Raw genomic sequence first — 13609 nt, forward strand, 5'->3', positions numbered from 1 at the left:
TCCTTGAATGAATTCTCAGAACTAAAAGGGCTTTAACCCTTTTAACGGGCGAAGAACCGTGTTTGGTCACTTCAGCGGATATCCAAAAATAAATAAATAAAAATATTTCGAGAAAAAAGATGCAAATTTACTAGAAAAAAGTGGCAGATCTACAAGAAAAAAAGCTGCAGATTTAAGAGATTTAAAGCAGCAAATCTGCATGAAAAAAGTTGCAAATTTACGAGAAAAAAAGTGGGGGAAAAAAGCTACTTTTTTTCTCACAGATTCACACAAAATACAAAAAACACAAATACACACACAAAAAGCACAATTTTGTTTTTACAAAAAAACACACAAGGTTATTTTTTTTTTTACAAAAAACACACAAAAACCCAACAATAAATTACAAAAAACACACACAAAATACCCCAAAGTCACACAAAACCACACAAAAAAAACAGTAAACACAAAAGATTGCATTTAAAATGTTGAAACGCACACTGCAAAATTTCTAAGTAAAAGTGGCAAATCTACAAGAAAAAAAGCTGCAGATTTAAGAGATTTAAGTGGGAAAAAAGCAACTTTTTTTCCCGCAGATTCACCACTTTAAATCTCATAAATCTGCACATTTTTTCTCGTAGATTTGCCTCTTTAATCTCGTAAATTTATTTCTCTAAAAACATTACCCCCCTCCCCCGGGTCCATATGTTTTTTGTTTTTTTTACACATTCTGGCAGTATGAAATATCCTCCAATATTCTCTAGGGTTGAAATTTGGAATTTGCAAGTATTTCAATGAGTGCCCTATTAAGGTTTAATAACCTTTATTGAAGGGTTTTATATCACAGTGTGATGTATTTGTCCCCCTCTCTAAATGCATGCACAAACAGAAGGAAAGGTTTATTAATAAGACCATTTTAATGGTGGAGTATTTGGTTTGAGTGTAACCAATCAGCTCGGGTCATTCCTTCATTGAAGCCATATGTTCAATGAAGGAATGACCCGAGCTGACACCGCCAGACAATGTGGAATAAGGTGATTTTAACAACCTTAAACCGACTTAAGGGGAACTAGAAGGGGTTAAAGTTTAATATAAAGCAGCTAAAGAAAAGTAGATTAAAGTAGGCTTTCAGGAGTTCACTAGTGCAAGGGGGCATTCAAGCCACACAAGAGCAAGCCAAGAGACATGAATGGAAGTGGGCAAAGTCATTGACGCAGTACTTTTCCATGCCATTATAAACTGTAGTCAGCCATTCTGAGGAAAACAGGTTGTTTTTCTTGAGGATTATTATTATTTCCTGTGGATAAATAAACTATTATCGTATTATTGGACGTGTAGGAAGTAGGGTTGTCACGATACTAAGATTTTCAACTCGATACCACAAGGAGAAAAACAAAGACCCCAAAATTTAACAGAAATATTTTTATTAACAAGAAAAATGCAACATGTAAAAATGAACAGAACCACAGGTTAAATATTTATAACAAAAAACAGTTGTGCAACAGTTTTTTGAAAATGAGTATCGTATCTGGATACAACATTTTAGTATCGACACTTTTTTGAGTATCGATACTTTTGACAACCCTAGTAGGAAGGCTTGCAAAAGTTAAATAATGGACTAAAAAAGACACAAAATGACCAAAAAAAGACACAAAATGACTAAAAAAAGAAATAAAAAGACACAAAATGACTAAAAAAAGACACAAAATGACCACAAAAAGACACAAAATGACTAAAAAAAGAAATAAAAAGACACAAAATGACTAAAAAAAGACACAAAAGCACACAAAATTACAAAAAAAAAGACACAAAATGACTAAAAAATACACAAAATGACTAAAAAAAGACACAAAATTACTAAAGAAAAAGAGACACAAATTGACCAAAAAATGAGACAACAGAATGATTTTCAACTCAATACCATTTTCGATACCACAAGGATAAAAACAAAGACCCCAAAATTTAACAGAAATATTTTTAACAACAAGAAAATTGCAACATGTAAAAATGAACAGAACCACAGGTTAGATATTTATAATAAAAAACAGTTTCAGGTCTGAGGTAGTCTAAAAAATAAATAAATACAATAAACAATAACAATTAGAACAATGTTTTGTATGCTGTGCACAATATTAGGCAAGCTTGATAAGTCGACTTTTCTCTGCTTCATTCTGGGACTTCAAGAGAGAAAATAACACTTTTCATTGATACTTTTGAAAATGAGTATCGTATCCGGATACAACGTTTTAGTAACGACACTTTTTTGAGTCTCGATACTTTTGACAACCCTAGTAGGAAGGCTTGCAAAAGTTAAATAATGGACTAAAAAAGACACAAAATGACTAAAAAAAGTAAATAAAAAGACACTCACATATATATATATATATATTTAAATTAAGTTTAGTTTAAGTTTATGTTTGTATGTTACATTTTAAGTTTATGTTTGTATGTTACATTTTTTTGTATTCATATTTTTATTATTATTATCGTCTATTATTATTATCATTATTTTCTATTATCCATATTATTATTGTTGTTATTTTCTATTATTATTATTATTATTATTATTTTAACTATAATTAGTTATAATTCAGTTCAATATATTTTGATTTTGACAAAGAAAAGCTGTATTTCACTTTTTTTTTTTAACTGGAAAAAGAGAAAATCTGCCCTTTTTTTTTTACTTGAAAATGACTGAAACAATCAATTGTTTATCAAAATAGTTGTAAATTAATTTTCAGTTGAGCAACTATTTAATTGATCACCTAGAGGACCCCAGAAGCTTTATATCTGTTTAAATCATCACTTCTACTACAAACTTAGCCTCTGCCTCTATCTTTAAGTCATGCATTCAAGTGTTTCTATATGATTAAATTAAGGGGTTAGGGCTCTATATTTGCTGCAGGATAATATTGTGTGTCTGCACTTTTCTGGCACTGCTGTGTGTTAAGCGTGTGCAAATGTTTATGCATACCACATTAGCTGCAGAACACAAGAGACACATGGTCAGCAGCAAACTCTGCCCCCACTGTACCGCCAGTAGTAATGACTCGGTGCAAGTCAGAAATACTTTCCTACTTCCTAAATTAAATGCCCTGTTAGGGATAATTTAAAAGTGATGTAATGACGCAAGTTAAGAGGATTTGTACGTTATAAAACAAACTAACAGAGGGGATTTGTTGCAGGCTGGAGGAGTATCATGCGGCCCAGGTGAAAGCTCTGAGTGGCGAGACGGAGGATCAGACGAGCCAGATGGCCCAGATGGAGAAGGAGATGAACTACCTCCGCACTGAGCTGGCAGCCCAGAAGGAGGCCAACGTCCGCTCGCCCAGCAACACCATGAAGAACCTGGTGGAGAGGCTGAAAGCTCAGCTCAGCCAGAAAGAGAAACAGCTCAAGGTTCCTCTTATACAAGTTTACTTTTACTTTTTTGGTGGGGGTGTAATTGTCAGCAACGCAAAGTCCTGTTGCTATGAAACCCAGATTCATCTCTGGAGTGTGACGAAACGCTGTTGTTGTCACGCTTCCTTCAGGTAAATCTGTTTTTTCCAGTTCAAAGATTTACCTGACAGGTGGACTGGGAGCTGTTAATGCTGTGTGATTGATTGGTAGCCTGACCTGGATGTTTTCTCTTCTTCACCCTTGAATGAAGTTGAATAAAGTATTTTTTTTGAAGCCTATTAGATCCATATCTGCATATCAGTTTCAGGATAAATGAAAGTGGCCAAAAAATATTTTTAATGACACATTTACGAAAAAAAATAGGTATATATGGATCCGAGGGAGGGGGAAATTTACGAGATTTAAAGTGGCAAATCTACGAGAAAAAAGTTGCAGATTTACGAGATTAAAAGTGGCAAATTTTCAAGAAAAAAAGTAGCAGATTTATGAGAAAAAGTGGCAAATCTATGAGGAAAAAAAGGAGCAGATTAACAAGATTTAAAGTATCAAATCTGCAAGAAAAAAGTCGCAGATTTACGATATTAAAAGTGGCAAATCTACGAGAAAAAAAGCAGATTTACGAAAATTAAAGTGGCAAATCTACGAGAAAAAAGTTGCAGATTTACGAGATTAAAAGTGGCAAATTTGCAAGAAAAAAAGTTGCAGATTCATGAGGAAAAAAGTGGCAAATCTACGAGAAAAAAGTAGCAGATTTATGAGATTTAAAGTGGCAAATCTGCAAGAAAAAAGTCACAGATTTACGAGATTAAAAGTGGCAAATTTGCGAGAAAAAAAGTAGCAGATTTATAGAAAAAAACATCGGAAATATAGTGTTTTGTCTATACCCTGAACACACCACATACCCAGCCACCATGTAACGCATAAAGATGCATCACATGAGGTGATGGTACTACATCAAAACATTCAATTTGTTTCTACTCCCGAGATGTCTCCCGCTTTTCCATGACTCACTCTGTTTTAGGGTTTTTATCAGAGAGATTGTTCATGAGTGATTCGACTGCTATGAAACCCAGATTCATCTCTGGAGTGTGACGAAATGCTGTTGTTGTCACGCTTCCTTCAGGTAAATCTGTTTTTTCCAGTCCAAAGATTTACCTGACAGGTGGACTGGGAGCTGTTAATGCTGTGTGATTGATTGGTAGCCTGACCTGGATGTTTTCTCTTCTTCACCCTTGAATGAAGTTGAATAAAGTGTTTTCTTTAAAAGCCTATTAGCTCCATATCTGCATGTCAGTTTCAGGATAAATGAAAGTGGCCAAAACATTTTTAATGACACATATACGATGGTGTATTAGGGCCAAGTATAAAAAAAATAGATATATACAGATCCGAGGGAGGGGGGTAATGTTCTGGAGAAAAAAATCACTAATTTATGAGATTAAAGTGGCAAATCTGCCAGAAAAAAGTCGCAGATTTACGAGATTAAAAGTGGCAAATTTGCAAGAACATTTTTTTCAGATTTATGAGATTTAAAGTGGCAAATCTGCAAGAAAAAAGTTGCAGATTTATGAGATTAAAAGTGTCAAATTTGCAAGAAAAAAAATGCAGATTCATGAGAAAAAAGTGTCAAATCTACAGGAAAAAAGTAGCAGATTTACTAGATTTAAAGTGGCAAATCTGCAAGAAAAAAAGTTGCAGATTTATGAGAAAAAAGTGGCAAATTTGCAAGAAAAAAAATGCAGATTTATGAGAAAAAAGTGTCAAATCTACAGGAAAAAAGTAGCAGATTTACTAGATTTAAAGTGTCAAATCTGCAAGAAAAAAAGTTGCAGATTTATGAGAAAAAAGTGGCAAATCTACGAGAAAAGAAGTAGCAGATTTACAAGATTTAAAGTAGCAAATCAGCAAGAAAAAGTTGCAGATTTCACGAGATTAAAAGTGGCAAAAATTTGCGAGAAAAAAAGTTGCAGATATATTTGAAAAAGTGGCAAATGTGCGAGAAAAACAGTAGCAGATTTATGAGAAAAAAGTGGCAAATCTGTAAGACAAAAGATGTTTAATCTGCGACTTTTTTCTTTCAGATCTGCCACTTTGAATCTCGTAAATCTTCAACTTTTTTCATGCAGATTTTCCACTTTAACCACATAAAGTTTTTTCCAGTATATTCCCCCCCTCCCTCAGTTCCGTATATTTTTTTTTTTTCATACTTGGCCCTAATATGCTGTCGTACACATACTTTGTTTAATTGTATTTTATCATTTGTCAAACTGCAGCCAAGATCTGTAATTTTTCACAACATTTAAGTTTAAGTTGATGCCAAGAATGACTGGGAGAGAGGAAGTAGACCATGAAGAAGTGGATTACGGTCCGTGAACTGTAAAATGAGCTCTGGCACTGTTCTCATATTTATCATTGCTGGCATTTCTGTGCTCCCTGTTTTCTCAGGCTCTCAGTAAAGCTCTGCTGGAGCTGCGTGCAGAGATGACGTCTGCCGCTGAGCAGCAGGTCATCGCCAGCGCCGCGCAGAAAGAGGAGCATCTCAATGTACAGATGCTAGTGGACAGACACACCAAAGAGCTAAAGGTGAGAGTCTATTTATCACCATAACACACTTGTTTTTCATGCATTTCATTGCTCAGTATTTGTTGAGCTCATAAACTCATATTTTACCTTTCTGTTGCGGTTCTCGCACCTGATTTTTAACCATTCGCTGAACCTGAAAGTTGGTTTCCAGCTGGAAATAAAAAAAAATAGCACATCTGGTGCACTAGTGAGTATTTATAGATGGTGTAAATAGGGCTGGGTGATATGGACCAAAAGTCATATCCCAATATATTTAAATTTGTGAGAAAAAAGTTGCAGATTTATGAGGAAAAAGTTGCAGATTTATGAGAAATAAGTGGCAAATCTACGAGAAAAAAATTAGCAGATTTACGAGATTTAAAATGGCAAATCTGCAAGAAAAAAGTAGCAGATTTACGAGATTAATAGTTTATCATTAACTCATATTTTACCTTTCTGTTGCGGTTCGCGCACCTGATTTTTAACCATTTGCAGCATTTTCAATGAATTGGCTCGGAACCTGAAAGTTGGTTTCCAGCTGCAAATTTAAAAATAGCACATCTGGTGCACTAGTGAGTATTTATAGATGGTGTAAATAGGGCTGGGCGATATGAACCAAAGTCATATCCCGATATATTTAGGCTGAATATTGATATATGATATATATCCCGATATTTTTATCACAAAGTGAGAGTAGATGTTCAGTCAATGTCAAAGCCAGATACGACATGTCACAAGTGGTTTTATTGAAACTGTTTATTTCAGTGAACATAAATACTGTATAACAACAGGAGTACCTGTTTTAAAAATCGAAGCTCCATAAAGTGCACATTTAATTAAAAAAATATCTTGAATAAAAATAGCCTATGAAGTAAAATAGTTTCAATCTTTTTCCGAAATAAATATATTTATATGAGAAAAGACATTACAAAATAACTAAATATGACCAACCCTAGTAAGGACAGCATTCATATATAAAGGAAGAAAAAAAATTGAACTATATCGATATATGCGATATGGTCTAATAATTCCATATCACATTTAAAAATATATCGAGATATCTTTTATATCTATATATCGCCCAGCCCTAGGTGTGATTGGGATAGACTCAAAATAAACTACAATGGCCGTATTTATAGTATAAAGTATAGTGGAGCTCTTAGAAGCATCAATTCTTTGATTGGTTTTGTTGTCAGTAATAGAAATATAAAATATCACCATCCTTTTTTTTCCCATTCATTTTTTATTTCCAAAAACATAACCATGTACATTGAATGACACGTTCTATCGACACATACAAGCAATAATACGTCATAATTTAAAAGGTGCACAGCAGGGTCCATAGGGAACTGAACTCCTGTTAAATAGTTAATATTTTCGGTCACCTTTCTCCATAATCATAATCTAGATAGCTCTGGACGCTCCCACACTACATGTAAAAAAGAGCCAATGGCTCTATGACAACAAAAAGAGCAATATGGATCCGGGACGAATCCCATTTGATGACTTATTCTACAACTACATGCATTTGAGCATGAAATCTTAAAAGCGCAGTTTAAAAATGCACAGAATTACTTCTTGCTATTATTGTTGGTCTGCTGTTCTTGCACTAAAAATATTTTTATTTGCTTCAAACCTTTTGTATTCCTATTTATACTGTTATACATGCATTTGAGCAAGAAATATGTTAAGTTACTGCACTGTAAACAAATAGACACAAAATAAACAAATAGACACAAAATAAACAAATGGACACAAAATGACCAAAAAAAAAGACACAAAATGGCAAAGACTCAAAATGAACAAAAAAAAGACACAAAATGAACAAATGGACACAAAATGAACAAAAAAAAGACACAAAATGAACCAAAAAAGACACAAAAAGACAAAAACATGCCAAAAAATCCCCCCAGTGTTACCCTATGGAGAGGCTAGAGTGATGACATCATCAAAAAAGACACAACATGAACAACAAAATGACCAAAAAGACACAAAATGACCAAAAACATGAAATCTTAAAAGCACAGTGTAAAAATGCACAAAATTACTTCTTGCATTAATGTTGGTCTGCTGTTCTTGCACTGAAAAAAAAGAAATCACAGTAAGTGGTTATTTTTTATTTGCTTCAAACCTTTTGTATTCCTATTTATACTGTTAAACATGCATTTGAGCATGAAATATGTTAAGTTACTGCACTGTAAACATATTTAAAATTGCAGTTTCATCATATCTGGTTAAGTGCAAGGTCCTATATGTGGCCCTGTGGTAGTGTCCATGAAAAATTGTGGGTCCCTCCAGCATTAAAGTTGCCCATCCCTGCTCTATATCTATGATTTGTGTTTTTTGAGGCTCCAGAGACATTGTCCAGTATGGCTTCCCAGTCTAAAATATCACCACCCTTTAAATCTTCTGCAAAAGGTGCGAGTGCAAGAACTGAATGAAGAACTTCAAGCTGCGAAGGACTCTTCCAAAGCAGCCCGCGGCCGCGAGAACAGCCTGAAAGAGGAGGTGGACGGGCTGAACCAGGAGCTGCAGAGGAGTCAGAAAACCCAGAGACGCCTGCAGGCGGAGAAGGAGGAGAGGGAGCAGGAAATCCACGAGCTCAAGCAGCAAATAAAAAGGCTCAGCAGCGCCCTTCAGGTCAGACGCTACTGGTTTGTACGGAGGCATGCGTGTTGGTTTGACTTTGATGTGGAGCTCATTGTTGTTTTCTGGAGCTTCATTATGGAAGCTTTGATGTGATCAACAACAGCCACATGACGCAGACAATCTCTGCATAACATCATGTGGCAAAGGGCAAATAATTCAGGCCTAAAAATATGATACAACAACAAAATGCTCGGCATGCAAAGCCTTCTCTGCAGCAGATTATGATAAATCACGGAATGCATCAACAAAGGAAATCTCCCATTGTTCAAAGATTTAAGATCTTCCGGTGGCCATCAGAATTGAATTATTCAGCTATTCTTGCATCTCTTTTTCTCCTATTAGCCCGGTGCCTTGGCCTGTCACCATAATTACTATATCCACTTCTCGTTCAATACATAAAAGTGGACACAATAGTTTATTTCTGGACTGTTCTGGAATTTCCTGCCGTCTACACGCGTGACTTTTTGTGCTTTTTTGTGTTTTGTTTAAATTAATGCTGCAAATGATTGACAGGCAGTACAAATTACCAAAAAAACCAACATATTTCCCAAGCAGCCATTCCAGCTGTTTATATGTTATTTTAATAATAAAATGATATAATACATAATGGTTATCTCATTGCAATATTTTGTTAACCCTTTGATGCACAACATATAAACACTTTCTAATGCACAACATGGGTCGAGGGAAGCCACTGCAAAAGATCCATCGCCTTTAGTTTTTAGCATTTAGGCTCATCCAGGTAGGACTCATTAGACCTCAGAGCTCTGGTCGGTCTGTGAACATGTTTGAGTTCAGATAAATACGCTGGAGCCAATCCGTTTAAAATTTTAAAAACAAACATCAGGATCTTAAAAATGAATTCTGAAATGGACAGGAAGCCAGTGTAGAAAGGTCAGAACAGGGGAGATGTGTTCCCATTTCTTTTTGCCTGTTAAAAGGCGCGCTGCAGCATTTTGTACAAGTTGTAGGCGTCGCTACCCTCACTCATGAACAAGACCCCGAGATACTTGAACTCCTTCGCTTCATTTCAATTTTCAATGTTTGTTTCTTTCTTTTTATTGATTTTTCAGTGAAAAAACAAAACACAAACATATAATTATACACACAGAACAGGTACATCAGGCAGGGTCATCTACAGCAAAACACAGTGGCAGGTTTTGTTCTAAACAAAGGGCTAATGGCAGAAATCAGGCTGATGAATCGGGTCTAGAGGCTTTAAGGCACCCACAGTTCTCTAGTCTCTCTGGGTCCACAGTGACACAAAATACCTTCGTCTGTGCTTTCCACAAGGTCACCAGTGTATATATATATATATATATATATATATATATATATATATATAGAACGGGGGATATATAGAACGGGGCGGAACGATCCTTACCGAGGGGAAAAATACAATAATATAAAATAAAATAAACGGAATACAAATCGATTCCAATGTTTAATATTCCTGAGATTAAAAATTTGGTTGTTTGGTTGTTTGGTTGTTTATTTATGTTTCATTTATCTAGGATATTTTAATAATTCTTTTCCACATTTCAATTCCAATGTTTGATATAAGATTAAAAAATCCATTCCTGTGGAAAAGGATGCACTTATTATGCTCTAATATTATCATAAAACTAAAACAACTATCGTTTATCGTGATGGTTTCTGGGAAAATATATCGTCCTAAAACCTGTGTTATGGTGAAGGCCTACTGGTGCCCTGGGTTAACTTGTGACCCTAACCTTTGCCGTGTTGGTGCCCTACTTTTGTTATTTACTTGAAATTGAATAGCTGTTAGGACCACTGTTGCTCTCCGCTGTACGCTGTTTAAGAAAAGTGAGGTGCTATGGAGCTCTCTTTCTCTGAATCTGCTGATTAGACCGAAGCAGAACCAGATGGGAAGGGGCCAAGCGTGGAGAGTCTGCAGAAGAAGATCAGGAGGCTGGAGGCCGACTTAGAGAAGAGAGCAGAAATGAAAAATGTGAAGGATGATCTCGGAAAGGTTAGAGCACCGCTTCGGTTATCAGCAGTGTTGTTTTTTTTGTGCGCACATGCCAAATGATGTACAACTTGTTTATGTGACAGACCAAAGGAGAAGTCGTGCGCTGGGAGGAGGGAAAGAAATGGCAGGCCAAGATGGAAAAGGTGAAGAATTCACTGAAGGAGAAGGAACGAGAAAATGAATCCCTGTCCAAACAGCTCAGCACTCTTAAAGAGCTGTACGCCAGGTCAGTGTGTCCATCACACACACACACACACACACACACACACACACATCACACTTTGATCTTCTTCTGCTACAGAAAGACTTAAATAACCGGGAACAATCGGTTCCAAATGAGCTTGAAAACTTGAAATAATAATATTAATCAGCGCTGTAATTATTATTTTTTAATTATGAATCTACAGAATATTTTCTCAATTGACAATTTTCTCTATAAAATGATAATTGTAAAAAAAGAAGTGAAGTCTTTAAATTATTTACACTACACTCACATTCCTTATTTATTCATTTTCCTTCATTAGATGATGTATTTTATTTCATTCATTCTACATTATTTCATTATTCATCTTATATGATAATGTCGTTGATTTTATATGTCTTTAAAATTACTTTATTACCTCTTTTATTGAGTTTTAAGATTTTTTATTTTATTTTATTTTCTTCTAATTTTTGGGGATTTTATTGTATTTTGTTAAGCACTTTAAAAAAAATTAAATAAAGTTTATAGAATTTATTTTATTATTATTATTATTATTATTATTATTATTAATAATAATAATAGACAATAATTATAATAATAATAATAATAATAATTATTATTATTATTATTATTATTTTTCATTATTATTAGTACCAACAATTCAGTTCAATATATTTTAATATAAACAAAGAAAAGCTGCATTACACTTTTTTTTAAACTGGAAAAAGAGAAAATTTGTCTTTTTTTTTTACTTGAAAATGACTGAGAAAATCAATTGTTTATCAAAATAGTTGTAAAATAATTTTCAGTTGAACAACTAATTGATTAATCTGCTAATCAGTTCAGCTCTGATAACAATAAGAGGGTTTAGTCGTCAAATTCAGAAGGTAGAGGTTTTGTCTATATAGCATTATACGTTATCTGTCAAAAAGAAGAAGAATACCACCCAAAGTTCATTACATTTTGTTTTTTTCAACAACTGTAGCTGACTGAGTGAGCTACAAATCTGAAAATGTCTTTTTTTCCCCCGGGTGTCCCTTTTTTTAAATGTCTGTCTGAAGCCGTCCTGTTTCTGTGTTTTATTGCGCTGCAGACTGGAGCAGGAGAAGAGCGCGCTGCAGAAAAGGCTGAAGGGTCGCGGCGTGACTGCCGATCAGGTGGTGGGAGTCCGATCCACGGAAGTGGAGAAAGAGATGGAAGAGCTGAAGAAGAAGAACTCAGAGCTGGAAGAACAGATCGTCACCATAAAGTACGTCTAAGCAGTCTTAAGCCAAAAACCAGACACTCATTATTTCATGCTGACTGTGTGTTTGAATATCTTTTTTATTTTTTATTACAACAGATCATTATATCCATTTTTCTTTTCATACTTTATGAAGGAAAATATTTTTTGTATTATTACATCATATTACAAGTTTACACAGAAGGGTCAAAAATGACCTTGTGCATTAGAAGCGTAGTGATACAAAAAGTGATACACTGAATTAACAATTTGAGTATATGCGTTACTATGTTTGTCTTATTTTGAAGGTTTAACTTTAAAAGGGTTGTTAGAACCACCAGATTACATTGGGAAAAAATGGCAAAAAAGACACAAAATGACCAAAAAAGACACATAGTTACCAAAAAGACACAAAATGACAGAAAAAAAACTAAATTACTTAAAAAAGAAACAAAATGAACAAAAAAGACACAGAATTACCAAAAAAAGACACAAAATGACCCCAAAAAAGACACCAAATGACAAAAATGACCAAAAAAAGACACAGAAATACCAAAAAAGACACAAAATGACACAAAAAAGACACAAAATTACAAAAAAAAGACACAATTATTTAAAAAAGAAACAAAATAACCCAAAAAGACACAGAATTACTAAAAAGACACAAAATTATTTAAAAAAGACACAAAAAATTATTAGACACAAAAAATTATTTAAAAATGACAGAAGAAAAACTAAATTACTTAAAAAAGAAACAAAATGAACAAAAAAGACACACAATTAGACCCATGTTGTGCATCAAAGGGTTAAAAACTCCTCTATTCATCAGTGTAGATGCCTTAGAACTTTTTATTTATAGACTCATTCAGTAAAAGAGGCTGTGAGAGTGACAGTTTCACAGTGAGGACTGTCAGTCTATCTCTTAATACAAAACCAATAAAACTTTCTTCAAAGTGTTTCTGATGCTGTGAGCTGATTACGACCCTCAGGCTCCAGTGAAAGGACGATATCACTCCACTCTGGGCCATAAGAAGTGATTTTTATGACCATAACGTTTTTATCTAATGCCTTGATTTCATGCACTTATTTGCATTATATTATATTATCTTTATCAGCAATGTTGGACACAGATGACAGAATTATGTGCTGGGAAATTGCTGAATTACAAACATAAATTGTAGCTGCTGCAGAGCGACGAGTCGGGGCCGGCGGTTTGAGGATGATGAAGAAAAAGACGCGTTATCTGAGTCTCGAACCTACAAAGGCACGTTCTGATCCTGTTTACCTACAAAGAGAAGAGAAGGGTTTTTATTCACAAAGTAAGAAATGAAAACAAAAAATTAGGATGTATGATGATCAAAAACAGGTTATTTGAGGAAAACCTGCAATACCGAATGATGAAATTAATTTATTGCAAAGATATAGAACATAAAAACTTAGTTGGGTAACTTTAGATCATGGGTCTCAAAACTCAAATTACCTGGGGGCCGCTGGAGGCAGTATCGAAATGACCAAAAAAAGACACAAAATTACTAAAAAAACGACACAAAATTACTAAAAAGACACAGAATTACAAAAAAAAAAAGACACAAAATGACAA

At 34.4% G+C, this 13609-nt stretch overlaps 1 protein-coding gene across 3 annotated transcripts in view; it reads left to right on the forward strand.

The window, feature by feature from the left end:
- cep290 (centrosomal protein 290) overlaps nt 1–13609 on the forward strand; it is a 93487-nt gene that overhangs the window by 59925 nt on the left and 19953 nt on the right. For all 3 annotated transcript variants that reach the window (XM_059336110.1, XM_059336111.1, XM_059336112.1), the window contains 6 exons: nt 3165–3378; nt 5827–5964; nt 8362–8583; nt 10463–10585; nt 10669–10811; nt 11881–12036. In XM_059336110.1, the coding sequence (XP_059192093.1) occupies nt 3165–3378; nt 5827–5964; nt 8362–8583; nt 10463–10585; nt 10669–10811; nt 11881–12036 (996 nt within the window). The remainder of the gene's footprint in view (nt 1–3164; nt 3379–5826; nt 5965–8361; nt 8584–10462; nt 10586–10668; nt 10812–11880; nt 12037–13609) is intronic.

Source organism: Centropristis striata, chromosome 6, assembly GCF_030273125.1.
Source record: "Centropristis striata isolate RG_2023a ecotype Rhode Island chromosome 6, C.striata_1.0, whole genome shotgun sequence".
NCBI lineage: Eukaryota > Metazoa > Chordata > Actinopteri > Perciformes > Serranidae > Centropristis > Centropristis striata.